This window comes from Mercenaria mercenaria, chromosome 16 (genome assembly GCF_021730395.1).
Source record: "Mercenaria mercenaria strain notata chromosome 16, MADL_Memer_1, whole genome shotgun sequence".
NCBI classification, from domain to species: domain Eukaryota; kingdom Metazoa; phylum Mollusca; class Bivalvia; order Venerida; family Veneridae; genus Mercenaria; species Mercenaria mercenaria.
In genome coordinates this window covers 47,117,256-47,131,243 of record NC_069376.1, presented here as the reverse complement: position 1 = coordinate 47,131,243, position 13,988 = coordinate 47,117,256, and the positions used below count along the sequence as shown (strand labels likewise).

At 36.2% G+C, this 13,988-nt stretch overlaps 1 protein-coding gene across 1 annotated transcript in view; it reads right to left on the bottom strand.

Moving 5' to 3' along the window:
• Nucleotides 1-13,988, bottom strand: part of LOC123543332 (kinesin-like protein KIF13B) — a 253,779-nt gene that overhangs the window by 75,677 nt on the left and 164,114 nt on the right. Inside the window, exon 13 of the mRNA XM_053525922.1 lies at nucleotides 9,222-9,358. Within this exon, the coding sequence (XP_053381897.1) occupies nucleotides 9,222-9,358 (137 nt within the window). The remainder of the gene's footprint in view (nucleotides 1-9,221; nucleotides 9,359-13,988) is intronic.

Below are 13,988 nucleotides of genomic sequence, written 5' to 3'. Positions count from 1 at the left end.
GACTTGACCCAGTGAGGTTGGTTATTGATCTAGAAAAAGAAAAAAATAAGTTTCAAATCTATATGCCTTTTAGTAATAGCTGTATGTACTTGCATGCAAAACTTTTACCAGGATTTTCTAAGTCCAAAAGAGGGCATAATTTGCCCAAAATACACGTCAGAGTTATGGGACTTGACCCAATGAGGTTGGTAATTGATCTAGAAAACAAAAAAATAAGTTTCAAATCTATATGCCTTTTAGTAATAGCTGTATGTACTTGCATGCAAAACTTTAACCAGGATTTTCTAAGTCCAAAAGGGGGCATAATTTGGCCAAAATGCAGGTCAGAGTTATGGGCCTTGATACTATAACTAACTAGTTTTATAACCCCAAAGACACATGTGAAGTTTCAATTCAATATCTGCATTAGTTTTGGAGATAGTTACTTGCATGTAAAACTTTAGCCAGAATTTTCAAATTCCAAACAGGGGCATAATTTGCTCAAAATACATGTCAGAGTTATGGAACTTAACCCAGTGAGGTTGGTAATTGACCTAGAAAAAGAAAAAGTAAGATTCAAAGCTATATGCCTTTAAATGATAGCTATATGTACTTGCATGGAAAACTTTAACCAAGGTGTGACGCCAACACCGACGCCAGGGTGAGTAGAATAGCTAGACTATTCTGCGAACAGTCAAGCTAACAAGAGCTGTCCGTAAGACAGCCAAGCTCGACTATTTGAAATATTGTCACAGAAGCAGGAAATTATTACCCAAAATGTGAAATATCAAAAGAGTTTTAAGTAAGAAAGGGGACATAATTTGACCAAAATACATATCAGAGTTATGGGACTTGATGTTATCAACTAGTTTTATAACCCCAAAGAAACATGTTAAGTTTCAATTCAATATCTGCATTAGTTTTGGGGATAGTAACTTGCATGTAAAACTTTAACCAGAATTTTCTAAGTCCAAAAGGGGGCATAATTTGCCCAAAATACATGTCAAAGTTATGGGACTTGACCCAGTGAGGTAGGCAATTGATCTAGAAAAAGAAAAAATAAGTTTCAAATCTATATGCCTTTTAGTAATAGCTGTATGTACTTGCACGCAAAACTTTAACCAGAATTTTCTAAGTCCAAAAGGGGGAATAATTTGCTCAAAATACATGTTAAGAGTTATGGAACTTGACCCAGTGAGGTTGGTAATTGACCTAGAAAAAGAATAAATAGGTTTCAAAGCTATATGCCTTTTGGTAAAAGCTGTATGTACTTGCACGCAAAACTTTAACCAGGATTTTCTAAGTCCAAAAGGGGGCATAATTTCCCCAAAATACATGTCAGAGTTATGGGACTTGGTGCTATCAACTAGTTTTATAACCCCGAAGACATGTGTGAAGTTTCAATTTAATATCTGTAGTAGTTTTGGAGATAGTTACTTGCATGTAAAACTTTAACCAGGATTTTCTAAGTCCAAAAGGGGGCATAATTTGCCCAAAATACATGTCAGAGTTATGGGACTTGACCCAGTGAGGTAGGTAATTGATCTAGAAAAAGAAAAAATAAGTTTCAAATCTATATGCCTTTTAGTAATAGCTGTATGTACTTGCACGCAAAACTTTAACCAGAATTTTCTAAGTCCAAAAGGGGACATAATTTGGCCAAAATACATGTCAGAGTTATGGGACTTGACCCAGTGAGGTAGGTAATTGATCTAGAAAAAGAAAAAATAAGTTTCAAATCTATATGCCTTTTAGTAATAGCTGTATGTACTTGCACGCAAAACTTTAACCAGAATTTTCTAAGTCCAAAAGGGGACATAATTTGGCCAAAATACATGTCAGAGTTATGGGACTTGACCCAGTGAGGTAGGTAATTGATCTAGAAAAAGAAAAAATAAGTTTCAAATCTATATGCCTTTTAGTAATAGCTGTATGTACTTGCACGCAAAACTTTAACCAGAATTTTCTAAGTCCAAAAGGGGGCATAATTTGGCCAAAATGAAGGTCAGAGTTATGGGACTTGGTGCTATCAAATAGTTTTATAACCCCGAAGGCACATGTGAAGTTTCAATTCAATATCTACATTATTTATTTATTTATTTTGTTGGGTTTATTGTCGCACCGACACAACAATATCTACATTAGTTTTGGAGATAGTAACTTGCATGTAAAACTTTAACCAGAATTTTCTAAGTCCAAAAGGGGGCATAATTTGCACAAAATACATGTTAGAGTTATGGAACTTGACCCAGTGAGGTTGGTAATTGACCTAGAAAAAGAATAAATAAGTTTCAAAGCTATATGCCTTTAAATGATAGCTGTATGTACTTGCATGCAAAAACTTAACCAAGGTGTGACGCCGACGCCGACACCAGGGTGAGTAGAATAGCTAGACTATTCTTCGAATAGTCGAGCTAAAAATGTCATTTTTTTGTTCAATTAACTGGATCACAAAAATATGATTTTGTGTTCAGGTTGTAGCTTTCAATGCAGTGTACCAAAATGTATAGGTCATGAAAGGTGGTAAGGCAAAAGTTGGGCAACTGGGTAGATTAATGGGTTTTTTTCCAATGATAATTCAACCCCTGGCAAGCAACCAAAGCCAACAGCACTGAGAAGCAAGTGTACTCTACAGCTTGCCCACAGGAATCTGTTCAACAGGATTGACAAAACTATAAATCAAAACGGTATTAGTTTTACCAAATTTTTCCCTTTATGTTTATATATACATAATTTCATGTAGCCCATGCTCACAAAGTTCTTGTTCACCACAAGGCAACTTCTGTGCATCTATTAATAAAGGTACAGTACTATTACAGACATCTAACATCATGAGAGATAACATGTGTATTGCCCTGGGGATCAAACTGTTACATTCAAAGAGGTCTATAAAACAAAGAAGTATTCCCTGCTGAAAATTTGTCTGCCAACTAGACCATTTCATTGTTATTTATCTAGACGTATATCATTATGACTGTAAACGTCAGCCTAAACATGTTTCTTCAGTTGATATTTGTAAACTGCAATTTGTCCAAATATAACTGGTGCTATCACTGAAAGTGATGATCGAATGTACCTCCACCCCCCACCCCCCCCACACACACTGACAAAATACATTGCAATTTGACACACACAAGATTGCATAATAATGTGGACTGTATGTATAGAGTATAGTAACAAAAAACAAAGTCCCATAACTCTGCAGAATTTTTTTCTGGAAGAACCTAACATGCACCATGCACAACTAGGGTTGGTACTGATCACTTGTGTTTAGTTTCATTAAATTGTGTGCAAGGGTTTAGGAGCACAAGATTGCATATGCATATTGTATGTATACAGTATATAATAACAAACAAGAGATCACAGAGTGATCTTGGCGCCCAACAATGTGCCATTTTTGAGTGTTCCAAATTTCAAGACTTATTGACAAGCTCAAGGTCAAATTTCATTTCCGTACACAACACTGTGTATGTGGTTCAAATTCAAAAGCTGTAGCTTGAGAAATGTGAAAGTAGGTCACTAGGTCAATGTAAAGGTCAAAGTTTGTTTCGGTACATAAAACCATGCATGTGGTCCAAATTTGAAGGCTGTAGCTTGAGAAATGTGAAAGTAGGTCACTGGGTCAAAATCAAGGTCAAATTTCAATTCGAACACAAAACTATGCATGTGGTCCAAATTTGAAGCCTGTACCTTCAAAAATGTGAAAGTAGGTCACTAGGTCAATGTCAAGGTCAAAGTTTTTTCGATACACAAAACTATGCATGTGGTCAAAATTTGAAGGCTGTAGCTTGAGAAATGTGGAAGTAGGTCACTAGGTCAAAATCAAGGTCAAATTTCATTTCCGAACATGAAACTATGCATGTGGTCCTAATCTGAAGCCTGTACCTACAAAAAATGTGAAAGTAGGTCACTTGGTCAATGTCAAGGTCAAAGTGTTTTCTGGTGCACAAAACTATGCATGTGGTCCAAATTTGAAGGCTGTATAGCTTGAGAAAATGTGAAAGTAGGTCATTAGGTCAAAATCAATGTCAAATTTCATTTCGAAACCAAAATTATGCATGTGGTCCAAATTTGAAGACTGTACCTTTAAAAATGTTAAAGTAGGTCACCAGGTCAATGTCAAGGTCAAAGTTTTTTCAATACACAAAACTATGCAGGTGGTCCAAATTTGAAGGCTGTAGCTTGAGAAATGTGAAAGTAGGTCACTAGTTCAAAATCAATGTCAAATTTCATTTTAAAACACGGAACTATGCATATGGTCCAAATTTGACGCCTGTACCTTCAAAAATGTGAAAGTAGGTCACTAGGTCAAAATCAAGGTCAAAGTTTTTTCCGGTGCACAAAACTATGCATGTGGTCCAAATTTGAAGGCTGTAGCTACAGAAATGTGAAAGTAGGTCACTAGGTCAAAATTAAGGTCAACTCATGTCAAGGTTCATCTGCCACTCAAAAATATACATGTGGTCTGGTCCAAGTTTGAATGTTGTAGTTATTGACAGGAAGATTTTAAAAGCTTTTCCCTATGTAAGTCTATATGAAGCATGTGACCCCCGGGGCGGGGCCATATTTGACCCTAGGGGGATAATTTGAACAAACTTGGTAGAGAACCACTAGATGATGCTACATTACAAATATCAAAGCCCTAGGCTTTGTGGTTTGGACAAGAAGATTTTCAAAGTTTTTCCCTATTTAGTCTATGTAAACATATGACCCCCTGGGCGGGGCCATATTTGACCCTAGGGTATAATTTGAACAATCTTAGTCAAACCACTAGATGATGTCACATACAAAATATCAAAGCCCTAGGCCCTGTGGTTGTGGACAAGAGGTTTTTCAAAGTTTTTCCCTATATAAGTCTATATAAACCATGTGACCCCCAGGGCGGGGCCATATTTGACCCCCGAGAAATAATTTGAATCATCTTGGTAGAGGACCACTAGATGATGCTTCAAACCAAATATCAAAGCCCTAGGCCCTGTGGTTTTGGACAAGAAGGTTTTCAAAGTTTTTCCATATATAAATCTATGTAAATTATAGAAATAAACAAAGGGCCATAACTCACTCATAAATTGTTGAACCAGTCTGATTTTCAGGGGGACACAACTTGGGTACCAATACAGCATTCTGACAAAGTTTGGTCAAAATCCCCCCAGTAGTTTCTGAGGAGATGCGATAACGAGAAATTGTTAACGGACGGACGGAATGACGGACGGACGGACCACGGACGCAGAGTGATTTTAATAGCCCACCATCTGATGATGGTGGGCTAAAAACAACAATAGCGGTCAAAGGAGACAGCGTGCTTGACTATTTCGATGCTGGATAGTGGAACTGGGCACGTCTGAGGAAGCTGGAGCTGTCACTGGAGTGTTTAATGACTCCAATAAGAATGAAGATATTTGACAATAATTTGAGTCTGTGTCAAAAGTATTATGTAAAAAGAGAGATAAAGAACATTAAATAAGTATAATTCTAAGCAAAAAAGGGGGATAATTCATGAAATATTGGTGCAAGAGTGATTTCTGCACCTTGTGTCATATGATGTGGGTGATGATGTGGAATAATAACTACAAGTTTGAATCAAATCCATTTAGTAATAACTGAGATATAGTGAAAATGCACCAAAATTAACCTGAAATTCTAAGTAAAAGTAATTCATGAAATATTGGTACCAGAGTTATAGACCTTGTGTCATATGATGTGGGTGATAAGGTGGAACAAGTACTTTAAGTTTGAAATCCATTTAGTAACAAGAGCTTGTCGAACACGAAATGCCCCCCTTCCCCACTTGATGCATTCAGTAACTGCACAAGGAACAGAAATTATATGCTCACTGTAAACAAAAGTAGTACTGTTCTGGTTCAATGTGACCTTGACCTTATACCTATTGACCTCAAAATCAACAGGGGTCATCTGCTGGTCATGATCAACCTCCCTGTTAAGTTTCGTGATCCTAGGCCTAAGCGTTCTCAAGGTATCTTCAGGAAAGAGTTTTAACTGTTCTGGGTCAATGTGACCTTGACCTTTGGCCTACTGACCTCAAAATCTATAAGGGTCATCTACTGGTCATGACCAACTTCCCTATCAAGTTTCATGATCCTAGGCCCAAGCATTCTCAAGTAATTGTCTGGAAACGGTTTAAATGTTCCGGGTCACTGTAACCTTGACCTTTGACCTACTGACCTCAAAATCAATAGGGGTCATCTGCTGGTCATGATGAACATCTCTATCATCTTTCATGACCCTTGGCCCAAGTGTTCTGAAGTTATCGTCAAGAAACTGCTTAACTGTTTCTGGCCAATGTGACCTTGAACTTTGACCTAATAACCTGAAAATCAATAGGGGTCATCTGCTGGTCATGATCAATCTCCTATCAATTTTCCTGATCCTAGGCCCAAGCCTTCTTATCGGCCAGAAACCATTTTACTGTTCCTGGTCACTGTGACCTTGTTCTTTGACATACTGACCTCAAAATCAATAGAGGTCATCTGCTGGTCATGGCCAACCTCCCTATCAACTTTCATGATCCTAGGCCCAAGTGTTCTTGAGTTATCATCCGGAAACTGTAAAACTGTTCAGGGCCACTTTCATGATCCTAGGACCAAGCGTTCTTGAGTTATCATCCGGAAACCATTTAAATGTTCAGGGTCGCTGTGACCTTGACCTTTGACATACTGATCTCAAAATTAATAGGGGTCATCTGCTGGTGATGACCAACCTTCCTATCAACTTTCATGATCCTAGGCCCAAGCATTCTTGAGTTATCATCCAGAAACGGATTGGTCTACATTCTTACCGACCGACATCTGCAAAACAATATACCCCTCCTTCTTCGAAGATGGCATAATAACTGAGATAGAGTGAAAGTGCATCAAAACTTAAACCTGAAATTCTAAGTAAAAAGGGGGGATAATTCATGAAATATTGGTGCAAGAGTTATGGCCCTTGTGTCATATGATGTGAGTGATGATGTTGAATAACTATTTTAAGTTTGAATCAAATCCGTTTGGTAATAACTGAGATAGAGTGAAAGTGCATCAAAATTTTAACCTAAAATTCTAAGTAAAAGGGGGGCATAATTCATGAAATATTGGTACCAAAGTTATGGATGTTGTGTCATATGATGTAGGTGATAAGGTGGAACAACTACTTTAAGTTTGAATCAAATCCATTTAGTAATAACTGAGATAGAGTGAAAGTGCATCAAAACTTTAAACTGAAATTCTAAGTAAAAAGGAGGATAATTCATGAAATATTGGTGTGAGAGTTATGGCCCATGTGCCATATGATGTGGGTGATGATGAGGAATAACTATTTTAAGTTTGAAACAAATCCATCAAGTAATTGCAGAGATAAAGTGAAAGTGCATCAAAACTTTAACCAAAATGTGGACACGGAGCAGACAGACAACCTGAAACCAGTATCCCCTCTTACAACGTTGGCGGGGGAGGGGTTACAATTACATTTTAACTATTGAAAATTTCTAATCAATACATCTATTTTTTAATTATTGATGAAACAATGAAACATTGATTTATAAACTGCAGACATTTATGCAAAATCTTTTTTTTTGCATGCACCAGCACTTCACTGAATAAGACCAGTTAAAGGGAACAAGATTTCACACTGGTACATGTATGGGCAAGTTTTAGTACTATGTCAGATGTTTCAATTCTGTCACAATTAAGCTTTAAACATTCACATGTACTTGTAGAACCATACTCTAAAGTTTTAAACATGTAAAAATACTTGCAGCAACTCATTTAAATTTTTGAGAAAATTTTTAGCAGACTGTATGAGTACCGTATTTTGGTGTGTATAGGTCGCACTTTTTCTACCCATTTTGCTGCCTGAAAAAGTTCCTGCGACCTATACGACAGAACATTGCCAGCAGTTTTTTTTTTCGGGCCAATTTTCTGACCGTAGCTCGCGCAAAATTATGTGCATCTGTTATGAACGAACAAAATGGATAAAAAATATCAATATCGGCGGCTTTTCAACCAATAGCGGTTACTTTCAATAAAATATATCGTAAATAACCCATACAGACTATTAAAATTACGAATGACTTTAATTCAAAGATGTTTTTGCAGTCTGAAATACGTTTGTTTCTACTTTCGTTTTACTGGACGCCATTGACATGTACTCCGGGTTGGATAAAATCCGGACAGATCCGTCCTCCATTCCAAACATTGTTTATACTAATTCTTAGCATATTAAAAAATTTGAAAGATAATTTTTTACTTTTGACTTTTAAATAAAAGAAAAAAATCCAAACAGAGATATTTTGTTAATCTTTTTATTCAGAATCAAAAGAACGCGGTTAATTACATGACACGGAAAGGTGTTATAATTGCTGTGCAAACAATTCACACTTAAACTTGCATGACAACAGAATGTAAACGCAAACCGTCTGCTGCCAATTAGTGTCAAAAAGTCGCTTTTCTTTGATGTAGTCTGTTACAGATACTACTGTTGGTACGAAACGGTTGGGAACGAAAATAACACTGTCCGATTTCCACCAATCAGGTTCTGATAATAATTCAATCCGCGGCATCAATATGGCCGCAGCCATAACTTTTTTGCCGGTAAATATTAAATATTGCTGGGGAAAAAATCCGAAATTTAACTGCGACTAATACGCTAGAAGTTAAATTTTCCGACCATTTCCAGAGCAAAGATTAGATGCGGACTATACATTACCGCGACCTATACACACCAAAATACGGTATGTATATTTTTTACACATACAGGTATTTCTGTTAATTGAAAATTGTGAACAGCTTTTTCAATTGATTCAAGTATCTGTAATTTGTGTTTTATTTTTAATATAATCAGAGAGATGTTTTTTTCGTTTACTCTCTTAACCCTGCATCATGCAGTAAGTGCTTATCAAAATATCATTAACTTGTCACTATTCCAGAGGAACACCTATAAATTATTATACCAGATTTATGATAGCACCCTTTTCATGACAAACACATTCAAAGGTGCTAAACATAGCGCAAAGGCAGCCACTCAGGGTGCAAAATTCATCTTCTACTAGTAAAGACACAGACCAATCTGACCAGAGGGACAGAGTGAAATCCCTGTCCAGCTAACTCGGCCTAACATTATGAATAGAGTCTGGTTCTTTAACATGCTCAGTGAATAGCACCGATACATACGAAGCCATCTTTCCTGGGAAGAACCAGTACTTGCCTCTACAATACTGATTATTCCAGACAGGAAAAGTTACATACCTTGCCCCTTCAACAGGTGCCACAGACACTTCATTTTCTGTAATGTCCACAACACAGTGCTTTGGATGTATACCAAGACCTTGTAGCTGTATATCTGGTTTGGTTTCGTCGTTAGGGCATCCAACTACGGTATGGTCCTAAAAAGATAAAAAAAAAATCGCCTACATGTAAATTCCATTTTTATCTGGTAAAACAGGACTATTGCCCAGAAATAAAAGTCCCTTACCTAAAAGTATCGCAGGATGCCATTTTGCCACTTTTTGTCATATTTTGGCATACCGTAGATACCCGTGTATAATGCGCACCCCCGATCTTAGTCCAAAATCCTGGGGAAAAAAAAAAAAAAAATTTTGGTCAATTTTGAGGTGGATGGAAAACGAAAGTAGAGTTTACATCGACACCGGTAATAAATTTTATCTCCACGGCCGAGAGCAGCATCGGTCTCACGGTACTATCGATTTCTGTTTTCTCGAAAATAAAACCAGTAAATTATTGTTATATTTGTTGTTTTACCTTTTTTAATTCACTATTTTGAATAAATAAATAGCAACTGATTCAATATTTTGGAATGGTATCTTTCAAAATGACATGAGCTTCTCAATTTAAACTGATAACAAAAGGTGTGATAGTCTTTTTGTCACGATCATAAAGCCAGTAATTACCGGCAATCAACGTGTCACCTCGTGTCAATTATGTTGTTCACAGTTTGATCTCGGTTAAAGATAATTCTCGATTTTTAATTAGTAACATAATTTTTGTGATTTATAAACATTTCTTTCGTCAAAATACTTTTAAATTTATATGAAATTAATTTTGTTTCAAAGAAAAATAAACAATTCGATCTTTTACGGAACGTAACGGCAATCTTAGATTTTAGCGGAGACAGTAAGCGCGGGGAGTAGTTTCCCTTTACCAAAATGGCGAACATCGGTAACAAACTTGTTTTGAAGTTGGAAAATTGTCTATACCTGTGTATTATGCGCACCCACGATTCGGGGGTGGTCCCGGGGGTCAAAAAACTGCGCATTATACATGGGTATCTACGGTACTCAATGTTACCACAGCAACCAAACTTATTGCCATTACAACAAATTATCAATATTGCTATCTATCCATGTACCAAGTTTCATGAAAAGCATTTTATACTTTTTAAAGTTATCCAGGATCTCACGATCTCACTTTGAGTGATTAACAGACTAACTCGAGGATTACTGCCCATAACTCCCCACTAATGAAATACCAACAGGGGACTTATCAAAAATGAATTCCCTAGAAAATGTGACCATTTGCATAAACATTGGTACACAAGTGACAGTTGTAAGAGCAATACTTTCAAAGTTTGACAACAAGCAGAAGATCAAATTTGGCAAGAACTTTGAGGAACTGTGTATGAAGCATAATACTGTGTATTGCTTAATTAATGCCTACCTAATAACGCCCCTCCCCCGATACCCTCAATATTAAATGATAAAAAAAAGTTATTTTTGGTCAAAAGTGAACACAAACACAATGACAGAACTATAACTGTTAAAATTCATTCATGAGGTGAATTGACAGTTTATATTTACCGAATGTAAAAAAAAAAAAAACGGTTCTACTTCTCCCAACCTATTCTAAATAAACAACCAATGTAAGGACACTATAGGCTCTTATAAAATGCATACAAAGCAAACACAGTGGTCAGTGGTAACACTGTCTGACTACAAATCAAGAGTACACAAGTCTGATCCACTGAGAGATAATTGTGTAAAAATTGTGTAAAAATGTGATAATTGTGTAATTGTGTATAATTGCGTGTTTTACATATGCTTTACACATGTCATGCTAAATTCTGGAATAGAATGTTTCACTATCCTCCCACTGAAAAATTCTAATAGTCTTCTGAAAGGAACACCAATATGAGTTACCATTGGTGACTAATGATAAGCACACATATATGCACGCAAATTACTTAAAGATAAAACATACAAAATTATGAAGAATATACAGAAAAGTCATGATTATGAGCTATTCTAGAACTGAAGAGTACCTTATTCAGGTCCCATGACCATCCATATGAAATCTATGGAAACTCTGGATATATATTATATACAGAATGAACTACCATATACCCTCAAATAAATGCCCAATAAAACATGTTGTATAAATATAACTTTACATTTATATACAACCATTTTTAACAATAACAACATAAGACTGTAACAGTTAAGTGCTGGTAACCAATTATTACACAAATTATTTTCATTCACATTTTACTGGCAGGTGGTGGGGGAGGGATTGAGTTGTGGGTATTAAAGTGCATTAATACAGGGTTTATGCTATATCAGAATCTAATCTTAAACACATTTGATCAATGAGTTTATTGGTCCCCTACCTGTCTTTATGGGAAGTTTCCATTAACTTATAGATCCCCTGACCTTCCTTCTTCCAATGTTAGTTTACCATCAATAACTGGATATATTATCCCTGTTCTATTACTGAAAATCTCTTGTAAAATATTCAATTTCCACCTAAATGACTTAAAAGTCTGGATTCCGCATTGTCAAGCTTTTTGCAATTACACTTTATTTCTTTCTTAAATTACTTCATTCTCACTAACATATTTCCTCTTTAATAAAGTTCTTCATTTATACAAGGAAAGAAATTTATGTCATGACTGGCTGTTTTCTTTGGAATGTGTGAGTTCATCAATTATGAAAAACTGAATATGTTAAAAAACAACAGAAACTGCTTGCTCTTTCAAGGTGATTGTGATTGCAAAAGAGGCAACATGCAGATCAAACAGAAACTGCTAAATCCTCAAAGGTGGTTGCAAAAAGAGGCAGCATGCAGTTCAAACAGAAACTGCTTGCTCCTCCAAGGTGACTGCAAAAAGAGGCAACATGCAGTTCAACCAGAAACTAGTTCCTCCTCCGATGTGACTGCAAACGAGGCAACATGCAGTTCAAACAGAAACTGCTTGCTCCTCCATTGTGACTGCAAACAAGGCAACATGCAGTTCAAACAGAAACTGCTTGCTCCTCCATTGTGACTGCAAACAAGGCAACATGCCGTTCAAACAGAAACTGCTTGCTCCTCCATTGTGACTGCAAACAAGGCAACATGCAGTTCAAACAGAAACTGCTTGCTCCTCCATTGTGACTGCAAACAAGGCAACATGCAGTTCAAACAGAAACTGCTTGCTCCTCCATTGTGACTGCAAACAAGGCAACATGCAGTTCAAACAGAAACTGCTCACTCTTTGATGGTACTGTAAACACGGGTAACATGTAATTTAAAAACAAACAAAAGTTACTACCTTCTTTTCAAAAGACAGAGATATCATGATGCATTACTAAAAGAAATTGTTTTGCTCTTGGGAGATGTCTTTATCAGAGGTTTTGCTGTATTTCAAAACAGACATAAAACTGTAAACACTTGCAGGTGTGATCAATTTCCATTTCCTATTGCTTTTACTTAGTGAAGGATTGTGATTGATGAAAATGGGAAAAAACTTTTTAAATCAAAACAACAGTCTGAAAACTTCCTCTCAAGATGAACGATTGGTTGCTGTTTTTTTGTTTCTTTTTTTGTCAAATTCTCAAATTGTTCTTAAATCCTCCACTTACAAAGTATTTCCAAGAAGATATTGTCACACTTAACTGCAACCTATCAATCAAAATGTAGCTGGATGCTTTAATTTGTTTTCTTCTGCAATTCTGTTATCAATATGATAATGATTGCATGGCTATTAGCAATTAAAATGTTAACATGCAATATAAAAAGAGGCTGCAGCATTTTCAGAAGCTAGGTTTTACAAATCTGTTCACTTGATGTTTCATTGTATGATTACAGAGAAATAACATATCTTGTGATTCAACAAGGAGAAAAGATCATATTCTACCAACTATTTGAACACCAGGTCCCTTTTATCATGATAACCTACAAATGACAAGATGATTTACACATTTCTAGAAAGTCTACATACACTCCCAAGACACCAGACCTTGTCCAAGATCTTTTCTTCTGTCTTAATATTTTTAATGTCACACTGTGCTTAATATTACTGCTCAATAAACTGTCAAAACAATTTGTGACAGGCTTCATAATGACTTTCTGCAGATTAACTGATACTGCCTCTGGTTATTTGTAACTGAATTTTTCACTCGAATTAGCATCCTTTGAAACAGAATAATGTGTAGCTGCAAGCAAATTTAACTTCTATTTACTCAGTCCTAATTAGTGAACAAGAGATATATTATTTTATAAAGGAAATCAAACAGTTTATTAATAAAATAAAAACCTACCTGGCTCTAAATTTAATTGTTGAAATTTCTAATCATTCCTAGTCCTAAACAAAATTCAATAACTCCAGCAAGTGAATTACAAAACAAACATGCCAATGATAAAATGATCAATTCAAGTCAATTTCAACATGTTTGTATAATCCATATTTTGTGAGAACTTCCTCCTGTCTGCAGCTGCCAGGGCAGAACAAAGATGAGGAGCTGCAAAGCATGTGACTACCTCTTGCTAATGAATTACAACAGTGAAATCCCAAACCTTACCCAAATGGGTTATAACTGATACCCCCAAATAACCATACCTTAATGGATTTTAACAATAATACCCCAAAAACTTTACCCCAATGGATTATAACACTGATACCCCAACCTTAACCTAACAGTGATACCCCAACCTTACTCCAATGGATTATAACAGTGACACCCACAACTTTACCCCAAGGGACTATAACAGTAATACCCCCACCCTTACACCCAATGAATT